This window comes from Bombina bombina, chromosome 5 (genome assembly GCF_027579735.1).
Source record: "Bombina bombina isolate aBomBom1 chromosome 5, aBomBom1.pri, whole genome shotgun sequence".
NCBI classification, from domain to species: domain Eukaryota; kingdom Metazoa; phylum Chordata; class Amphibia; order Anura; family Bombinatoridae; genus Bombina; species Bombina bombina.
The window spans coordinates 864858007-864880951 of NC_069503.1; the positions used below are offsets into that span (position 1 = coordinate 864858007).

The following is a 22945-nucleotide window of genomic DNA, read 5'->3' on the forward strand; positions in this document are numbered from 1 at the left end:
CCCCCGATTCCCTGAGCCCGAGGAACAGGGCACTCTAATACGGCATATCGAACATAACTGATTGGCCTGTATCTCAGCATCAGAATCCTCCATAACTAGATAGAGAATATAATAACAATGGACTAAAGAAAAACTTAAACGGCACCTGACACCCACAGTGGCTGGGGCACTCACCACCTCCTAGAACCAGACACCAGCAGACTCTAATTTCTTTAGTCGCCACACGGTCAGGAATGCGGAAATGGAAGACCAAAATGTAAACACGTTCAGTCACAAGGTGAACCGTACAGTCCAAAAAAAAAAACAAAAAAAGTGCGCCCAACCATAAGGCTGCGTCACTTCCAAAGGCCTTTATGTTCTAAGCCAAGAGCCCAGTTAAAACTACACATGAGCGGATTGAAACATAACAAACATGATTAAAATCCCTGTTCAATAATTCCCCTTGGGAGATATAAACCCTTGATTCCAAGATACCAAAGGAGCCTCACTGAGGCCCTATATTATACTTAATAAGTCCCGCAAGATGGTCATTACGGAAAATAAATGAGTTACAGTACATGGATGAAGTAAAATGAAACTATCGTACCGGAATCTACACCGTGGAACAGGAACACAACCCTTCAAGTGTGACGAATAGTAGCAGTGCCTACGCCATGGACTTGAGAGAAGAAAGCAGGCAGCAAAGCGAAGTTCGACAACACTGATTGCTTGTGGAGCTGTTAATATGAGTTGGGATGATTTCGCAGAAAGACTCTCCCTGCATCTCCGGACTCTAACTTTCATCCAGGCTCTCACTGAGAGACTGATAGAATTACTTAAAGCTCCCGTTCCATGCCGAAGAGTACTACCCTCCATAAGAGACAAAACTTCTGATACTTCTCTGCCAGCCTCCTGGGACGAAAGGCAAAGAATGACTGGGGTATGAGCGAAGTGGGAGGAGTATTTATGCTTTTGGCTGGGGTGTCTTTGCCTCCTCCTGGTGGCCAGGTTCTTAATTCCCAAAAGTAATGACAGCAGCTGTGGACTCTCTCCATTTATGAAGAAAATGTATCTTGAATAAATTTGTTTCCTTTACACTTGGTCGAACATAATTATAAGGTAAAATGGTAGTCATAAAAAATATGTATTGCTCACAACAATGTCTTTACATTTAGGGCTCTATTTATCATTCATTTTAGAATTACGACTTTCAATTCTCCTATGAACTCGCCGCATCTCGCCCTTGCAAAGGCGCACATGTGCGCCAATATTTATCATTAAACCAGTAGTATTTTATCGCTGATTTCCATTGTCGAGATGCGGCGGATTATTGATAAATCTCGCCGCAATTTTTAAAATGCGCCTTATTTATCATTAAAACAGCTTTCAATGTCGATTATTTCGAACCAATAATGTTAATATCATTTTTTTTATTTTATTTTTATCCTTTGTTTTTTAATAACTAATATAATACTTTTCTAAAAAATTTTAATCCATTTGAATATTATACTTTTATAAAAAAAATTAAATCCATTTTAATATAATCTGCCTTGCATTACATCAATATTTAATTGACTGCATTACTTCCTCAATATTTAATTGACAAATATTCAATATTGTGTTTTTAAAATATAGTTTTTTAAAATATATATATATATATATATATATATATATATATATATATATATATATATATATATGCATGTATTTTTTTAGCTCATAGTTGACATGATCCAAGCCCCCTTGGCATGACCCACATGACTATTTCAAAAGTGTTTCTAGGGACAGTAAACTATTGCCATTGTACCTTTATTAATATTAATTCAATTTTACATTTCTTTTCTGGTGAAATGTCTTTTTTGTAAATAATCTTATTTTAAACTAAACATAGTAGTTCATATGCTAATTTCATGGCTGCCTCTTATCACAGGCTTTTGAAATATCTTTTCAAAAGAGTTTGAAATTACACGTTGGCCATATAGATAACACTCTGTTCAGGCACTGGGGTTACTACACAATGCTAATGCAAGAGAATAGATAAGAATCAGTCATAGTCATGTCATCAGTGAGCTGGAAGAAGTCCAAGGTAACCACAGAGTTAAAAAAAAAAGTGTATTAATATAACTGAGTTGTTAATGCTAAACATTAAACTCACTAATAAAGTGAATATCAATCTTTTGCAAACAATAAAAAAATTGATAGTAGACTGTCCCTTATTCAATCCCATACATTGTTATATTGATTTCAGTGTTATGTTTATAATAATTTATCTGGACACCAATACACGTTTAAACATAAATATTTATTTTTTATCACAAAAATAAAAAAAATTTTGGTCACATTATGAAAAATCAAAATGTATTGTTACATTTTTTCTATTTTAAGGCGCATTTCATGCAAACTTGAATAGTTTTCTTTAAGTCCTTTTTCTGCTTTCTTTAATACCTCCAATAACTGTTTCTTGTTAATCAATATGTTTTGATCTTCAGGTACTGTATAAAATAAAGAATAAGGTTATTCTTATGTATTTTAAAATCCATATATAAACACATGTCTGATATACTCACCCCAGTCATAATTAATGGTATCAGAGGAATCATTTGAACTATTTTCCTCATGGACCTCTCTGTCCACCTCTTCTTCTTGCATCACTGTGTAAAATGAAATTTTATATTTTACTCCCCTTGTGTATATTAAAAATAATTAATTATCCTTTTTTTATTTCTCTCTCTCTATATATTTTTTTTTTATTTCTCTCTCTATCTATCTATCTATATATATATATATAATATTCGGTACAATATATATATATATATATAGTACAATATTTTCGGTTATTAATAGAATTTTTTTAATATATTATTACTTACTATCTTCTAAATCATCTTCCTTCACAAGCACTTGTTCTATTTCATAATCTTGTACCACTTCTTCTCTCTCCTCATTAATAATATTTCCCTCTCCATCTTGATGGTAATTCTCAACCTGAATTTCTGCATCATCTAAATGTATACCAAAACAAAGGTTTACATTTTAAATGTCATTATTTTTTTATTATAAATGCAATAAAAATTAATAAAATTATGTTAACCTTCCAAATTCGGATTCTGAAGTTCTTCCTCATTTGACTCATTTTCAATAATAGGCCTTGCCCTACGTTGTTGCCTTCTTATTACTTAAACACAAAAAATGTTCATTTTATTTCCAACATTGTATGGATCTATATATATATCAATTATTACAATTTATAAATACCTGGATTATCATTTCCCTCCCTGTCCATAAACACCCTTGGCAAGGGGTCAGGTTCTCCACCAGAACTTGAGGAATTTTCATCAATTGGACAGAGATATCTCGGTGCTCTACGGTTTTTAACTATTTAAAAATGTAAACAAATTAGTTGCACTTTTCAGATTATATAATGTAAAATCATATTTAATCCACAATTTAATAGAAAAGAAAAATTATTATTTTGTACATATCTTTTTGAAAAAGACCATATTTCCAATGTTAGAAATAGATTAGATAATCTTTCAAAAATTTTATTTTATTTTATCTAATCGCCTTAATAATAGGATGTGCACAACATACTTTCACACACATAATTCATTTCTTTTACAAACATCAAAACAAAGTTGGCTTATAATTCATTATAAATAGATAAAAGAAAGAATCAGACATATTTTAAAAACCGTGTCATTCTTCAAGGAAGACAGTGTCTACTGTTGAATCCAAAGATTTACATCACTATCTCTTTTTAAACTTGTAAAGTTGAGAACCCAAACAATGTAAGTTAATTAACTTTAGAAACAACACTCAAGATAACTGTGAAAGTAAAATTCTATTAAAATGTGTTAGCCAATCACAATAGACAAATGTACAGCCATAAATCACCAGACTCTGAGCATATCTAGAAATTCTTTTCTCTAAGTGATTTCAAGAGATACAATAAAATTATATAACACAATTAAATTTTTAGTTTTATAAAATAAATGTGTTTTCCAATGCACATGTTATGAAATTGTTAAAAATACAAATGTTATACATACATTTCTGTGTAACATACATTTTAAAAATTAAATCTGGATTATGTTAAAGTCTTACATTTGCGCAGGTAACACCGGATAAGTGTCCTCAATTTAGATTGTCTCCTGTACAAATCATTGTAGCGTTTTAGGCATTGCTTTCTCGTTCTCCTCTGTCCAGATATACGCCTCACTCTTCTTACCATTTCACAGAGAATATTATTTCTCCTATCCTGGTCCAAAGGTGTAAATTCCCCTTCTTTTTTTTGGAAAATATTTTTCCATTGTATATGAAATTATCAATAGTTCACCTATAGAGAATTTCCTAGATCTTGCCATCTTGCTGTGCTGATTTCTATTTCTAGGGTGTAGCCAAGTAACGGAACTAATTTCAATATAAAAATGCGCAATTACAAGTAATAAAATAATCCAATATTTTAATTCAATATTGATATAGATTTGTATTTGTATAAGTTTCAATCTATGTTTCAATATGTATTATAAACTTTTTGTAACTTTTAGTTACATCCTAAGCTTTATAATCTTTATTGTATCAATTGTCTCTAATAGTTTCTAAGCAAACATTAACTTTTTACGGTACTGCAACAAATGTATTTTTTTTATGCTAGTATCCAGCAAATATAACAATTGTTACTTTTACAGACAAAACTAACATGTAATAAGAATTTATATAAATATTTATTCAAATTACAATATTTACACATAACCAAACACATGACTGTTATTCATTTTAAATTTATTTTATTTTGAAATACTAATGCGACATAGGGATCTTTCCAGAAAAATAAAGTTCACGCCCTTTTTTCTCAACCTTCATGCACAAATTCTTTAAATTAGCTTGTAACGTTAATTTAAGTTTAGTTAAATTGTGGATACCATTTTGCGCACTTTAACTACTCATTTTTAAGATGGCATCATTGCAAGCAGGAAAGACAAAAAGTGGGAGAAGTGTGATGTTCACCCATCGTCAAAATTGTATTTTGGTGGAACAAGTGGTGGAACATTATGAAGAGATCATTGGCTACCAGGCAAGAACTGTTAACCCACAGCGAAAGCGGGCAATATGGACCCAAATTAGCACATCTGTGTCTTCAGAAGGTAGCTTTCCGAAGGATGTAAGGGCATGTCGGAAGAGGGTTAACGACATCAGAAAGAACATAAAAAAAAAAATGGATGCCAAGCAAAACAATCGGCTAAAGCAACAGGTGGAGGACCAGGATACAGGGCGGAATTGACTGATTTCGAACAAATTCTCTATGCCAGGATGGGGGGGTGCAGTTGTGGTCGGCCTGGATGTTCCTGGAGACACAATGGACTTTAGAGGTAAATAATGTTTTAAATTATTTCTTTGTTTTGTTGGGGGGGGGTGTTCTTACATTTGTAGGTATATTGTGAATTGATAAATTTTTATTTATATTTACAGAACAACATGAGGATGTCTGTGTGGAAGAGGAGGTAAATGCACAGGAGGACCAACCTTTTGTTCATGAAACCACGTCTCAGGAACCTCAACCTTCAACTTCCCAAACAAATAGAGATAGAGAAGAAAGCGCATGTAAGCAATATAAAAATTAAATTATGTGTATATCATATCGTGAGTTTGTCAGAGGCTTTTCAAGTGCTGTAGAGATAGAAAGATGGATAACACAGGAGGGAAGAGAGATAGATAGGAGGGGATAGAGATAGAAGGTGAGAGAGATTGAGATCTCAAAAGAGAGGTGTGGGTGATCGAGAGAAAAAGAAAATGGTAGAGAGAGAAAATATACTTTGCAGTGTTTGGAGATTGAGATCGCAAAACATAGGGTTAGAGGGGTGGGTGATGTATAGATCAATGGGTGTGACTACTGTAATACCAGAAATTGCCCTTTTGAACGTGCATAATGAAAAGCAATATTAAGCCCAAATAAATAACCAAAAAAATATATATTATTAATAAAATTATATAAATATAATGAACCTTGTAACGGAATTTAATTTGTAATCAAGCAAACAATGTTTGTATGGGTATTGAAATTCTTCGATGTTTGTATGGGTATTGAAAATATTTTATTTTGATATACATATTTTTATTTTGCGAGATTAAGGTTAATACCTATTGCTCAAAACAAATTTGTTGTTCAATGATTGGAAATCTTTTCAAAGAACTGTTAAGTTATGTAAATTTTGAGTATCAACAATAATGTTTTGATAGAAACCAATTAAATTTCGTTTGTCAATCATCCAAAAATTAATTTAAACTAGTTTAACCTCAACGATAATTTACATTTTTCCAATTTAAATGATCAATTTGTTAAAAGTTTTATTGATTTTATGTTTTTGGATTCTATCATTCCTATCAAATTACATGGTGCTTGATGCATAAATACCCTAAATTTGTTATCAATCAAAAATATTTTTGAATGAACGCATGTGTACATAGAAATCTCAAAAATTGAAAATATAGTTTGTTAACCCTTTTATTTCTCAACAGGTGTTAGAGCATTGCTTCAAACTATGCAAGATAGTTCAATTGCATTATATGATGGTATGTATGGAAATTGTAAATTTTAAAGGTTAGATATGGTTGTTTTTATTTTATTTAATTTTTTTTTTAATTTTTATTTTTGTTTTTGAAGAAGAACAGGTCGAATTGACACTGCAACCACTAGTCGAGGACGCCATCAATCAAGACGATGATGATGATGAGACACAAATACATGGTCACACACAGGAGGGACCAACACCACCTGATTTAAATACACCTGCTGCGAGTCCAATGGTCAACGAATCTGACATTGAGGAAACAGCCGAAGAAGTCAGACAACCTCCAATTACAGAGCGAACCAATGACATACAGGCACTGACAGATATGGCATCCTCATTTAGACATGAACAAAGTGCTTTTTTTAAGGAACTCATTGAATTACAGAAAGAAAGGAACAATATTCTGAAACGTGATTCAGAAATAAAAAGTGAATATTATAAAAAAAAAATAGAAATTATGAATCGTAGATCTCAGAATTGATACACAGAATCCGAAAAAATTAAGTGTATATATTTTCTGGTTTTTCTATTTTTGTGGTGCTTTACATTTATTTTCGCTTTGTTTGTTTGAAAGTTTGTATTATTTAATATTTATATTTAGTTTGGTTTATATTAAAGATATTTATCCCTTAATAAAAGAAAAGATTTTTGATAAATAAGCAAAAGTTTTATTTTTTCAAATGGGTGGAGTTAACTTCAATATCAAAGACTTATGTACATTTCTTATAAAAGAATTCAACTCAGGGTGATGACATGTATTCTGAAAAAAAATAAAAAAAATATTAGTAATTCAAACACAGAAAATTTAATAAAATAATACACAATGCTAAATAGTTTGCAATAATACTTACATGAAAAATATCTTTCAATAATTTCCAATCGATTTTGTACACCTGCCCTTGTAGTGTGTCTGCCTATAATGTCTTGAGGGATATAAGTGTCATCTGTGGGATCATTGGGACACTCCTCCTCTAAATTGCCTTGGGAAATTGCAATGTTGTGCAACATGCATGCAACTAGAATTATATCATTACATTTTTCTGGCGAATATTGAAGTGCTCCTCCAGACCTATCCAAAACTCTGAAACGCATTTTTAAAACCCCAAAAGTTCTTTCGATAGCACTTCGTGCGCTACGGTGGGATTCATTAAATTTAATTTCTCCTCGGGTATGTGGCATTGGGACAGGTGTCAACAGCCAAGTTCGGCACGGATAACCACTATCACCTATTTTTTAAAATTAAAAATTGATTAGAGATGATAAATAATTTAAACATTACAATTAATCATAATTCATATATATATTTATGACATGTGATATGTAAAATTAATGTATAAAGTGCAGATCCCAAAAAAAATAAAAAAAAATACAGAGAACTGATTGCATTATAATTAGATTATATGAAAATAAATTCATATTTACCTAATAGCCAACCGTGTGGCATGTTGCCCTGTTCAAAAGCAGAAAATAGTGCAGATTGTTTTAGGATGTGGAAATCATGACATGATCCAGGAAACCCAGATCGAACAGCCCAAATTCTAAGGTTTGCATCACACACAGCCTGTATGTTTAGGGAATGAAAGCTTTTCCTGTTCCTATATTGCTCCTCCCTTAGGGATGGTGGTCTAAGAGCAATATGGGTGCAATCTATAGCACCAAGAACATTGGGCATACCGGCTACTTGGTAAAAGGTGGACTTCACTGTATGCCATTCATGCACATTCCTAGGAACATAAATAAATTTTGAAAGATGTTTTAGAATTGCTTTTAAAACAATAGTTAAATGGCGGCAAAATGAAGGCTGACTCATGCCCACAACATCACTGGATACAGCCTGAAAAGATCCGGTTGCCAAAAAATGTAAAACTGCGAGTAATTTCAAAAGTCCAGGTATTGCCCTTGTTCTTCTGGTTCGGGGATCAATGTCATTTTTAATCAGAGAATATAGATTCAGTATGCTTTCTCGGTTTATCCTGAATTTGCGCTTAATTTCACGATCGGATAATGCCTCAAGTCCACAACGGGGCAAAAACAATCTAGGAACTCTTTGCCGTCTCCGGAACATATTTCCATCATTTTCACGATTTTCCTGGGACTGAGCAAGAGAAATAGCGGCCAAAATAAAAAAAAACTCCATCTTCTATGAATAAAATATGGGAGTAAATTCAAAGTTCTCCTACTTGGTTATGGAGTATTTTCACGGTCTGATTTATAGGAGAATTATAGGTTCTCCTTTGGCGCAAAATAATGATAAATATGATTTTCGGCGATTCGTTGGGAGTATTTCTAAAAATACGACTGAAATCCATTGTTTTTTGGCTGTATTTGGTGCACCTGTGCGCCTTGGCGAGAGCGAAAAACTGGTCGCATTTTTAGGTCGTATTACAGCTTATTTTGGGCGTAAAATGTGTTGATAAATTGGAGAATAAATCCGACAGAGTAATTATAGGCGCAAAAGTAGGAGAATTATGATGATAAATAGAGCCCTTAGAAATCATAGCTTTAAAGACCAGGAAAGTCTAGGGTGCAGGTTTGAAAAAATCCCTCAGAGACAGTTATCAATCAAAGAGGTGCTTCTTGACATCACTGCTCTGTATTTCATAATTCTCTTCAAACAGTGCTTAGCTCTGGCTGCACTGTGATAAGGAAACCGTTTACAAAACAGCCAGAGCACAGCACTGTTTAAAGAGAACAGCCTGATGTGCAAAGCAAAAGTGCTAATAGTTTGTGCACAATTTCTGCTCTTTTTGTGGGCATGCTGCATTGTCTGTGATGCCATCTCACATCACAGCATGTTCTGCCTTGGGGCCTATCACATTAACAAATTATACCAAAAATGCTTCAAAGAAACCTGATAGAACTAAAATAACAATAAAAAACTGTTGCAATAAGCATTTAGCTCTAAACTATCTTTTAAACAACTTCTTACACCGCTGTAGAGAGAATGGTGTGCATCAATTAAATCAATGTAAATGTAAAGGAATACAATCATATGAGGCTATGATATTTGAAATTGCTGGAGAGAAAATTTACAAATAATTTTCAAAAGCAAGGAATACATAATCTAATGTGGCACAACAGAAGATTATCAAGATAAGCATAAAGCTGCAGAAAAGCAAAATTATATTAAGATATTATTTCTAACGTGGTTATTAAATGTAGCTAATGCAGTAAACCAGTTGTTTAATTGACTTGAGCTGTACAATAGTAAAAAAGTTCCCTTGCAAGTGGTGTTGGTGGGGTTCTATAGTGTAAGCAACAAAATCCTACATCTCCAGACAAGCATTGTTTTACTTTGGCTCATATATATGGTTTACAAGTATTGAATGTTAAGAGGATCTCAGTGTGCAAATCCCTGAGCTATGAAGTCAGCCAAGTAAGTAAGCATTTAAACTCTGTGCCATGTTCTACTGCAACTTACTTTCCGCTCCCCCAAACTGTACCACTGGTGTCAGAGGCTTCAAAATACGCAGATAACACTACACCTGTACTTCAGCAGTTTGTCCAAGTTCTGTTCCAAATAAGAATGTAGCTTGTGACTGCAGCATACATACAGAGAGTCAGCTGTATTATTATTTGGAGTGGCTCAGCATCACTGCAGGACATGCAACTTTGTTGGCAGGGGTTACACACAATTAAAGTATAATGTCCCCTTAAACAGGAGGCTGCTCAATTGGGGCAGAAATTAATCTAAACTTAAAGGGACATAAAACCTAAAATTCCTTTCTTGACTCTGATAGTGAATGTTATTTTAAACAACTTTCCAATTTACTTGTATTATCTATTTTGTTTTGTTCTTTGGTATCTTTTTTTGAAAAACATACCAATGTAGGCTAAGGAGTAGCAATGCAATAATGGGAGCAAACTGCTGATTGGTGGCTGCACATATGTGTCTCGTCATTGGGTCACCGAATGTGTTCAGGCACCTTTCGGCAGTGCATTGCTGCTTTTTCAACAAAAACATAAAATTATGCTTACCAGATAATTTCATTTCCTTCTGTATAAGGAGAGTCCACTGTTTCATTCCTTACTGTTGGGAAATACTGAACCTGGCCACCAGGAGGAGGCAAAGACACCCCAGCCAAAGGCTTTAAGGGACAGTGAAGTCCAAAAAATTTTTTCATGATTTAAATAGGGCATGCAATTTTAAACAACTTCCCAATTTACTTTTATCACCAATTTTGCTTTGTTCTCTTAGTTGAAAGCTAAACCTAGGAGGTTCATATGCCAATTTCTTAGACCTTGAAGACTGCCTCTAATCTGAATACATTTTGACCACTAGAGGGCATTAGTTCACATGTTTCATATAGATAACATTGAGCTCATGCACATAAAGTGACATAGGAGTGAGCACTGATGTGTATTATTATAACTGTGTTGGTTATGCAAAACTGGGGAATGGGTAATAAAGGGATTATCTTTCTTTTTAAACAACAAAAATTCTGGTGTTGACTGTCCCTTTAAATACCTCTCCCACTTCACCCATCCCCCAGTCATTCTCCAGAGGGAACAAAGAACAGTAGGAGAAATATCAGGGTATAAAAGGTGCCAGAAGAGAAATATAAATTTAGGGGGTCGCTCATCGGAGAAACATGGGCCGGAGCTGTGGACTCTCCTTATACAGAAGGAAATTAAATTATCTGGTAAGCATAATTTATGTTTTCTTTCTTAATATAAGGAGAGTCCACGGCTTCATTCCTTACTGTTGGGAAACATACGCAAGCTCTAGAGGACACTGAATGATAACGGGAGGGACAAAAAAGAGGCAGACCCTAATCTGAGGACACCAAAGCCTTCAAAACCTTTCTCCCAAAGGCTGCTTCAGCTGAAGCAAAAACATCAATCTTGAAAAATTTACAAATTTGATCCATAGAGGCCTCATTCTTAAAGGCCCAAGAGGAAGCCACTGCTCTAGTAGAATGAGCCGTAATCCTCTGAGGAGGTCTATGTCCCGTTGTCTCATAAGCTAAGCAGATAAGACTCCTCAACCAAAAGGAAAAGGAAGTCGAAGAGACCTTCTGACCCCTACGCTTCCCAGAATATGCCACACACAAGGAAGAAGTTTGTCTAAAATCCTTAGTAGCCTGAAGATAAAACTTCAAGGCACGAACCACGTCCAAATTATGAAGTAAACGTTCCTTCGAAGAAGAAGGATAAGATCACAAAGAAGGTCTGACACGACTTTAGGGAGAAACCCTAACTTAGTATGCAGGACAGCATTATCCTAATGGAACACCAGATAAGGAGGCTCACATTGCAAGGCAGCAATCTCAGATACTCTGCACGCAGAAACAATAGTCAGTAGAAAAAGAACCTTCCAGGACAACAACTTAATGTCAATTTCATGCATAGGCTCAAATGGAACCCGTTGCAAAACTTTAAGAACTAGATTCAGACTCCAAGGGGGAGCCAAAGATCTGAACACAGGTATGATCCTAATTAGAGCCTTAACAAAAGACTGAACATCCGGAAGCTCAGAGAGCCTATTGTGCAGTAAAACAGACAAGGCCAAAATCCTTCCCCTCAGGGAACTGGCCGGAAGACCCTTCTCCAGTTCATCCTGGAGAAACAATAGAATCCTGGAAAATTTTACTTTATGGCAAGGAAATACACGCTCTTCACACCAGAATAAGTAGGTTCTCCACACATTATGATAGATGCGACGCGTAACCGGCTTACAAGCTTAAATGAGAGTATCAATAACTCTCTCAGAAAACCCTATCTTGGCAAGGACTAAGCGTTCAATCTCCACTCAGTCAGCTTCAGAGAATCTAAATTTAGATGAACAAAAGGACCTTGATCCAGCAGATCCCTTTGACAAGGTAACTTCCATGGAGGAGAAGATGACATCCTCGCTAGATTCCGTTAACCACGTCCTTCGCGGTCACGATGGAGCAATCCGTATTACTGAAGCCTGCTCCTGCTTGATGTGGGCCACTACCCAAGGAAAGAGTGGAAACGGCGGAAAAAGGTAGATTAGACTGAACCTCCAAGGCAATGCTAATGCATCTATTAGCTACGCCTAAGGATCCCTGGACCTCGACCCATATCTGGGTAGTTTGGTATTGAGACAAGATGCCATGAGATCTATCTCGGGATGGAGAAACCATTCCCCCGGATGAAAGTATTGTCTGCTGAGAAAGTCCGCTTCCCTGTTGTCCACACCCGGAATGTGGATTGCTGACAGCAAACAGCTGTGGGCCTCTGCCCACTCCAGAATCCGAGATACTTCCCTCATTGCTAGGGAACTTCTCGTTCCACCCTGATGTAAGCCACCGAGGTTATATTGTCTGATTGGAATCTGATAAGTTCCAGAATGTTGATCGGGAGGGAGCATTCCTCCTGAGACCACATGCCCTGTGCCTTCTTGGAACCCCAAACAGCTCCCCATCCTGAGAGACTCGTGTCCGTAGTCACAATCTCTTAGAAAGGATGTTCCTTGGGACAGATGATCTGGACAGAGCCACCAAGAGAGCGATTCTCTCGACCGGCTGTCAAGGGAAATCTGCTGAGATAAATCCGATTGATCGCCGCTACACTGTCTCAGCATGCACAGTTGTAATAGTCTGAGACGGAACCTGGAAAAAGGGAATTATGTCCATGCTGGACAACATGAGACCAATTACCTCCATACACCGAGCCACAAATGGCCTCAAGGAGGTCCAGAGAGCAAGACATGCCGAAGCTAGCTTGCAACGTCTCTGGTCGTTGGGAAATATCCTCATGGATATTGAGTCTATTATAGTACCCATGAATTCTACCCTAGTGCTTGGAATAAGAAAACTATTCTCTAAGTTTATCTTCCATCCATGTGATCAAAAAAGGGAGAGAAGAGATACCGAATGGTCCTCCGCCAGACGAAAGAATGGTGGTTGAACCAGAAAGTCATCCAAGTAGGGAGATACTGCTATATCTTGGGTTCTGGCAACGACCAGGAGAGCCTCTAGAACCTTTGTAACGATTCTTGGAGCAGTAGCTAGACCCAACAGAAGTGCAATGAAGTGGAAGTGCTGATCCAGGAACGCAAACCTTAGGAACTGGAAGTGGTCCCTGTGGATTGGAACGTCTGGGTAGGCATCCTTCAGATCTATAGTGGTCATGAATTGTCCTTCCTGAACTAGAGGAATGATTGACCTTATTGTCTCCATCTTAAACAAGGGGACATTTAGAAACTTGTTTAAGCACTTTAGGTCCACAATCGGGTGGAAAGTTCCCTCTTTCTTTTTGGACCACAAACATGTTCGAGTAGTACCCCAAACCTCTTTCTGTGATAGGAACGGGGACAATGACCCCTAAGGAGGACAGATCCTGCACGCACCTAGCAAGGCTTCACTCTTTTCTGGTTTGAAAGACAGGCTTGAGAGGAGAAATCTGCCCTTGGGTGGATGAGATTTGAAACCTATCTTGTATCCTTGAGCCATGACCTCCAGGACCCACGGATCCTGCACGTCCCTGAACCAAGCGTCTGAAAACAGCGACAGTCTGCTCCCTGCACGATTCAGCGCTGGATCTGAGGCCGCCCCTTCCTGCCGACTTGTTCTTGGCAGGCTTCTTGTTCTGCTTGGATTTATTCCAGGTGCTCTTGGTTTGCTCGGGCTTAGAGGAGACCTGCTGACATTGGGACTTTTCAGAACGAAATAAACGAAAATTAGACCCTTGTCCCTTAGATTTGTTCTTTTTATCCTGCGGTAGGAAGGCACCCTTGCCCCCTGTAACCGTGGAGATAATAGAGTCCAGGCCTGGACCAAATAAAATAGTTCCCTTAAAGGGGAGGAAAAGTAGTCTAGACTTAGAAGTCATGTCCGCAGACCAGGACTTCAGCCAGAGTGCCTGACGGGTCTGTACTAAGAAATCAGATATTTTAGCATTTAGTCGAATAATCTGCATGTTTGCATCACAGATAAACGAATTAGCAATTCTCAAAGCTTTAATCCTTTCTTGGATAACATCAAGAGGACTCTCCACCTCGATCAAATCCTCTAAGGAGTCACACAAGTAGGCCGCAGCTCCAGCAACCGAGGCAACAGCCAGTGCCGGTTGAAATAAATATGCCGTATGCTGAAACATTTTCCTGAGAAAAGTTTCCATTTTATTATCCATCGGCTCTCTGAAAGACGAACTATCCTCAAGAGGGATACTAGTATGCTTAGCTAGCGCCATCCACCTTAGGGACGGAACCCCACAACCCCACAACTCCAGCTGAGAGTCCGGGACCGGGAATAATTTTTTAAAGGCAGACAAAGGGGGGAAAGGAGGAACTCTATCCCAATCGTTCCTAATAATGTTTGCCATCTTTACAGGTACATGAAAAGTTAACAGCGCTACCCTGTCCTCATAAACTCTGTCTAATTTAGGGATCAAAGATTCATCAGGCAACTTGGCCTCTGGAACCTCTGTCAACAGAACATCCTTTAGAAGAAAACATAGGTGTTCAATTTTAAATCTAAAGGCTGGCTCCTCCGCAGCCGGAGGCCTAGAGATAACAGACTCCGATCCAGAAATTTCACCCTCTGAAGACTCAGAGTGTGACCCATCCTGGGATACTTGAAAGGAAGACAAAGCTAATAAATCACTGGGATGTCCCCTGGATTGGGGAGCTATGTTTAACCTTTCAAATGCGCTTGGCAGGGCGAGATAAAGCACTAAGAGCCTCAGACACCGCCACCTTTAACTGCGTGGTAAAGTCCGATGTTAAAAGGCTCCCTCCAGATGGAAGATCAGGCATGCTACGGGAAGCTGCATGTGACAATAGAGATGACTGATGGGTATGCACCTCATGGGATGGCGAGTCCTTTAGAGGTGGATGGCTCAGTAGTACTAAAGGGGTTAACCTCCTTAGACATAATAACTTTGTTGATGCATAAGGAACATAGTTTACAGGGCGGGCACACCAAGGCATCCTCATAATATAGACAGGTATTACTATTAGGGATAGAGGGAGTACCCTCAAGCATATCAGAATCCTCCATAGCTTGCGCTAACAACAGTAAGATACAGAATAAATTAACATTTTATTTCTCACTACCTCCTAGACCCAGGCAACCGGAGAAAAAAAGCGACCTCTCCAACAGCTAGTTCGGTCAGAAAAGAGAAACGAAAGTGTGACAACGTGGTGCACAAGGCAGGACTGCCCCTGCTATGAGAAAAAGCGTGCCAAGCTACAAGCTGCCCAGCGTTCAAAGTGAAAGTAAAAACCTGTATGTTACCGCATATGAGCCCATAAAAATAATTCTCAAACAAAAAGCAGCATAAAATCAAAGTAACACATTTGATTAATCCCCACTGTTCAATAACCTCCCTCAGGAGATATTAACCCATGATTCTATAAAGATAAAAGGAGTCATACTGTGACCCTGTCTTCAGCAATATCAACATAAGTAAACATAAGTAAAACGATCTTACCAGAATCAGTGCTGTGGAACAGAAACACAGCCTTTCAAGTATGAAAGTCTTGTAGCATCGCTCCTGACATGGACTTGAGTGAAGAAAGCAGACAGTGAAACTTGTCAACACTGGTTGCTTAAGGAGCTGTTAGCAGGCAGTCTGGATGGGTTCGCAGGAAGACTCTCCCTGCATCTCCAGACTCTAACTTTCGTCAATGCTCTCACTGAGAGGCTGATAAGACCTCTTAAAACTCCAGTTCCATATCTAAAGACATATACCCCTCCTGAGGAACAACTCCAAAATCTTCTGACACTTCTCTGCCATCCTCCTGTGACGAAAGGCAAAGAATGACTGGGGGATGGGGGAAGTGGGAGAGGTATTTAAGCCTTTGGTTGGGGTGTCTTTGCCTCCTCCCGGTGGCCAGGTTCAGTATTTCCCAACAGTAAGGAATGAAGCCGTGGACTCTCCTTACATTAAGAAGGAAAGATACTAAGGGAATAAAGCAAATTTGATAATAGAAGTAAATTGGAAGGCTGTTTAATATTATATTATGCATCTGAACTATGAAAGAAAAATGTTGGGATTCATGTCCCTTTAAGTGTCAGTGGACTCTACAGAGCTGGGTATTCAGGGGTCCTATCTAAAATCCAAACTTAAGATGGTGAGCAAAGACTGGTTCTGAGGGGGGCGGAGCCAACAGCCAAAGAAACAAGACTTACACCTCTGGAGCTCTCTGTTTTACAGCCAATTAACCCTATATATTTGACAAGAAATTATCTAATTTTATGTTAAGACCTATGGTACTTGGCTCTAGACTAAAAAGACATCATATCTAAGACAACTTTTGCTACAGATGTAGCTTGTGAAACCGTTAAACGGAGTAAACTTATGTCTCTCCCTGGAGAGTAGATCATGGTCTTGCTCTCATTAAAGCCGGCCTGTTCCAGCACAGGATGAATCCTTAACTGATGTCCTAATTCATGGGATATACCTGAGTCTCATATATACGGACCCAGTCTGCTGAGAGCGCAATTAGGGGCCCGAAATAGAGCTCACAACGCTTCATCTCTACGGCCTCCTGAGCCATATTACAGACTGAGCCCACGACACTATACTTAGGTTGAAATATGGAGGCAGACTATCTACTACTAAAGACGCTACTCGGAAGGATTGAACAGCAGATCTCTGACAACTTCCACGATCTCATGCATACTCTCAGAGCTACTATGGGAACAGGAGACACCTGCGCACCCAAAATGGCGGACAACACTGTTAGCTGTTTATCAAGTGCAGAGCCTCAACCCACCGCAAACTACTACTACCCCTTGGCTGTTGTTCCGGAAGCCCAGCTTGGTGATCGGGACACAGAGATGCCGAAACTGCAAAATCCCTCTCTTCTCGAGGATAGACCCACCTCCTGTAGCTCTGATCTCTCTGCGCGGGATGTGAGACGCTGCGTGGAACTACTCCTAGGCAGTAATCAGGAAGATGCGGCCGGCCTTTGGTCGGATCCCGATGGCAGCTCAAGTGTCAGGTACCAAAATGACCAAACTTGCCATACAAACAGACCTCAAGAAATTGACTATCCCAATCTAAGAGGGCAGTTGGGTAAAACACCTCTAACCAAAGTAGCTGCAAACAGCTTGAGACATTTTGATCTGGAGCAGATTGGCCCGATGATGTTTATTCTTTGGGCACTTTTTTACAAACCGAGGCACTCAGACGGTTTCTTACCGTCTGGAGTGGGGTGACTGTTATAGATTCAGTGGCAGATTGGAGCCCCATGACAGTGGAGACATGCTCTCTTGAGTGGTGTGTGTTTCATTCCTGTGGAAGCCCTTTCACTTGTCATATTATGTTGTGTTTTTTTTTTTTTTTAAACTCTAAATGTGCTCACATTACGATATTTTATTTTCTTATGTGTAACTGTCATAGCGACCACTCGCCAGATATGTCAGGGCTTCAGAATACGTATAGGGGCTATGACGCAGTAGAAAGGTTCATGCTAGCTAATACCCCACCTCTCTTAAAAGTGTCATACAGTATACACCTAGGAGACTTTCTTATACCTCCTTGTAAACAGATTTCTGTTATATGCCTGTGAGGTGTTAACACTAACTGCCGCAGTTATATCACATATACTTAATATTCTATGGCAGTACATAGACTCACCCTAGTTATCTCTAGCCCTGTTTTCCCTTTTCCCCTTTGAAGAATTAATCTTTTTATCCTCAAGCATACTCTCTGTTACATCCCTATCCTAGGCCATCAGACTGTCAGGTGTAATGTGGTTGAGAATATAATGATACATCCCTTGCCCTATTAAAGACATCTGGCAGACTGATATTTTCTACAATACATTCATTTTCAGACTCCAGCTGAGCATACTGAGATATTCTGCCTTTTTTTATACATGTGTCATGGCTACCTCTCCCTGCACTATATAATATCTAGCATTCAACCCAGTTAACTCCTTTGAAGATTATAATATTAGTAATCACATTACATGAACGCAAGATATGAATGTCTTTGATTGTTCTGCCCCTAGTTCACAAAAGTTTTAATGAGCTATATACCTATCTAGGCTAACAGTATAAGTCTCCAGCAACTACTAGCATTTCCTTTAGTTAGTTATCTGTTTGACCATGTGTGGCTCTATTAAGTTAGGTCATTTATGTTCAAATACTATGTGTTTAAATGATTATTGCAACTGATCAACGGCTTATGGGATAGTTGTTTGGGATATTGCTACTGCCCTGCCCTGGAAGAGGGTTGTAAGACAATTGGCAGCAAGAGAATATTGCTGTATACCATACTAACCGCCATATACGGTGCAAAAGTTTTGCTTGGGGTTATTACATAACGGCTTGACACCAAACTAAGTGGCTATCAACTAGAAATGAGGCTCTATCTATGATATATCTCATAATCATTTCTCACACTTAGTACACTCCATGGCTATAGCAGAGTTAGGATGTAAAATGTTAATTTTCTTCACTCTCTTGTGCTCTTTCTTTTTGATATCAATGTTATGATGTATCCTGAAGCATGACATATATGACTGTTCCACATATGACTTTGAATGCCACATACCCTAATGTCTTATGTATTGGATGTTGTATTACTATTTCCTTTACCATAGATATTTGTCTGTACCTACTAGAGGAATCTAACAGTCTTTGATCCAGGCATCGAGGTCTGCGGATATTTACTACCTGTATATAGTAACAAGCCTAACCTAGTGCCTCTAGTTTATAGAGACGGGGGATATATCTGTGTTTTGGGGCTGAATCTCTGCTTATGTTCATAACCTCTTAAATTGGAATGTTGGAGTATCACACTAGTAAGCTCTGTTTTTTTCTAACATGTTATATTATATCTTACACTGCTGAACCTGACCATACTCGCAAGAGGGCCCCTACTATTTTTATAGTACATGAAAATAGCCCTCATACCATAGATTAAGTCCTCTCTATCCTACAAAAATAATACTGCGTTAAATCTCATCAACTTAACTCAACTCTTAATATTTGAGCTAACAAGCTCCACCTTTTAGTTATCTACTAGCTGTTCCTATAAATATAATTACCTTGATTCTCATGCCCTAAGGGGTTCTATATGGTATAATGCAGAGCTCTTCACTGCTGTTTTCCCGTTTGCAGTGGAGAGATATTCTGTAGTTATGTTGAGTTCACTATGTCAAAGTCTGACCAGTTTGATACTGTTTACCCTGTGTTTTACATATATGTTAGTATGGTGGACATGCTTTTGAGGCCCGTACGGAACTAGCACATTATTTGAGCCCTTTGATGACCCTACTGTAGCTCATTTAATTATGTGATTCAGAGTGGGTAGTTCCGATAATTCAGCCATGTTGGTTATTATTGTTAAAATTGCAAACTCTACAGCCCTACAGGCACAAGACATTTTAACACATCTCTCAGATACAGCTCAGCACGTATAGATACGAGCATGTAATATGTAATAGATATTTCTTAGTCCGCTCATTATGGAACATAGAGCACAATGTGCCACTCCTTATTAATTAATCAAACAAGAGTATGTTCCTTTGTATACCACTCCTCTGATCGTATAATAAGATCTTTGCTTTCCTATTTGGCTCCGCCCCTCCACTCCCCCCTACTCAACAAGCGGTGCTTATCCGCTGAAATTCCTCCCCCACCCATAATATATTTACTATGAGCTACTCTTAGGCCCAATAGTGGCCGCAGATCTGACTATTTTATATATTATCTCAGTTCCACGCAGCCAATGGGTCCACGAGAGGCCCTCTCACTAGTCAGCCAATTTTGCGAATATATATAAAAATCTAGAGGTTTGAGAAACTTATTTGATGTCAGACATTGTTGTAATTTTTGTTGTTTCTGATTTTTTATTGTCTTTTATGATCGAAAATGCTTAATCACAACTGATTGATGCGTATTTTCTATTGCAAGCATATCAATACATGATGTTCTTTTTTTTTCATTTTGTTCTGTTGCATAACCTCAATAAAAAAAAGTATTTAAAAAAAAAAAAAAAATCCTATGCATCACATTCATGTTGACTGAAGAACCTCCACACAAAAGTATTGGATACAGGAGGTCTTGGTGATATCACTGAAAGGATCCATTTCTACAAATTCGAAGAACTGTTGATGAAACCCTTAAGAAAACCACTTTTTAAACAGTCCTCACTAAATTTCGCACCCTCCCTGGGATTGCCGTGTCTGTCATGTTTTCATAGAGAACTATGAGTGATATATACAATGCAGGGTGTGCAGTTAGTCACCTGAACAGTGCTGTCCAAGAGCTGCTAAAACACTCTTCACAACTGTAAAGATTTCAGAGATGTGAATGCCCATCTAAACTTAACTTTGTTAGTTGTATGAATTCTCCACCATGTTATTAGTGAATGCAATTTAATCTTGATAAAAACCTTGCATTGGTTCAATCCTGGTCATAACATTCCAAATAGCTTTCCCAGTTCCAACTCCAGCCATGACTCATTTACTTCAAGATCAAGATCATTATCCAACCATATAGTGCAAGGCTAGATTTATCTCTTTGGGATCTTGGCCATCTCTTGACTTATGTTTACAGATAACCAATCCAAGAGGTTTACAGGACACAGCAACAATTTCAGTTGCCTGGAAATACATGTGCCTTCTTCTTAATAGACAATGCAGCACTAGATTTTATCAGTACATTTTACTAAACATATATTACTTTTTTCTATTAATTTACATGATGAGTTTGGGATTGAGCACAGAGGGAAAATGTAGGCCAATCAAATAGGCATTATTTCCAAAAAGCATAAACAGATAGGAGGTTCCTATTATATCAAATGCCATCTATTTAAAATGATTACTTTCCGGAGATTATGTTTTAGGAGGACAACATGTAGCAATTATTACCTTCCATCTTGGAGTGCAATCCACTGGTCTCCAATGGCCACCTGGTCCAATATTCATATTCTTTGAAAATAGCTCACTTACATAATCCAAAGTAATTTCACTCATATTGACACTTACATGTCCACCTGTTTGAAAAAAAAAAAAATATGAATTGATTGATTTTGTGTCAATAATAAAAAATCAAAATTACAGAATAGTAATGGCAAAGCCCTTGCAGTTTACATAATGCAGGTTACATACAATGACCTTGCAGGTTCAACATAACTGTTCTGCCTGACGTTTGTATGACTGCATATAGACTACCAAGTACTTAGTTTATGTGTATATAAACTTATTTTTACATAAACCTTTTCTGAATGTATGCAATATGCGTGTGTGCCTGTTCAACCGGACTTATAATTTGTCTGTATGTGAAGCATAAGTAAAGTTTTATATAAAATGTACAAATAAACGAGAAGATGTTGGTGGTCCTTGAAACCATCAAGCAGGAATTAATCTCCTCTGACAGTGACGCCTCAACTCCCTACAGTGCCTGGCTGGACAGCAGTGAAAAACAATGGAGGAAAAGTTAAATTACACTGCACAACTTGCGTAGCTAGATTGTATTTTCAACTCCTCACGCCCGGCCCGCTGCTCAGAGAAAGATGCTTCCATTCTAAAGCCAGCAGAGGTTGGTATAGTCTTGGCTTGAAATAGTGGAATCAAAGTACATAAAAAAGAAAAATTCTCTCATATTTCATTTATTTTCTTCCCTTGTCTCCCTGTCTTTTTGTAGTAGTTTTTCCAATTCCTTTAGATGGACTTACATTACTGTTTGTCTCCCCTCCATCTTCTTTTTTTTTTTTAAATTCAATATTTTTCATTCTAATAATTTTCCTGTGCCCAAAGCCATTCCACCTGAATTCCAGTAATTGCCATCCAGCAGATCAGCCATATCCCACCAGTATTATAGTAATTGCCAGTAACATCAGTCGTGGTTAGCTCACATCCATATTAAGAGCTTTCAGATATAAACTTAATTTATGACTCCAATATCTGTCCATGATCATAAGTAGTTTTGAATAATTCCTAACTGGGGAGGTAACTAAGTCTTGTGGTCCTTTTAAACATAATTTCTTTTTATCCTACTTTCTGCCTCTCTGTTTCCAGTTAAGAAGTTGGCACTCACCATTCACCTATTATTTGGAAGTATTCTCTAAGTTCTGTCATTCAGTTAGTTAATTCCAAAAAATAATTCTTAAAAATGTGTAAATATATACATAATGTAAACTAAGCTATGGTTATACTAGTTATGTACAGTATGTGTGTGTGTGTGTGTGTATATATATATATATATATATATATATATATATATATATATTCTATGGCGATTTACCACCTGGGTGCAGTTTTTTAGCCCAGTAATGCCTTTCACAGAGTAGAACTTTCCTGTAGTATATCAGTCTGATCCCACCTATTACGGTCAGTCCAGCACCGAAATACCAGGCAATTCCTCTCTGAACAAGGAACACAGCAACCCCAGACGATCGTTTCGGCCTTCATTGGGCCTTGTCAGTGAGGTGTAGCTATATTCCTCTAAGCACACTGAGCAAGGAGT

General features: G+C 37.6%; 1 protein-coding gene and 1 long non-coding RNA gene across 2 annotated transcripts in view; both read right to left on the reverse strand.

Annotated features, from left to right (window-relative positions):
• The window catches only part of B4GALT6 (beta-1,4-galactosyltransferase 6), a 334120-nt gene that overhangs the window by 88977 nt on the left and 222198 nt on the right, over positions 1–22945 (reverse strand). The window contains exon 4 of the mRNA XM_053714999.1: positions 21349–21473. Within this exon, the coding sequence (XP_053570974.1) occupies positions 21349–21473 (125 nt within the window). The remainder of the gene's footprint in view (positions 1–21348; positions 21474–22945) is intronic.
• On the reverse strand, positions 2364–3098 carry LOC128660908 (uncharacterized). The gene is made up of 3 exons (XR_008402591.1): positions 3071–3098; positions 2547–2630; positions 2364–2471 (listed from the first exon to the last, which is right to left on the reverse strand). It is a non-coding gene; the product is annotated as an uncharacterized LOC128660908 (long non-coding RNA).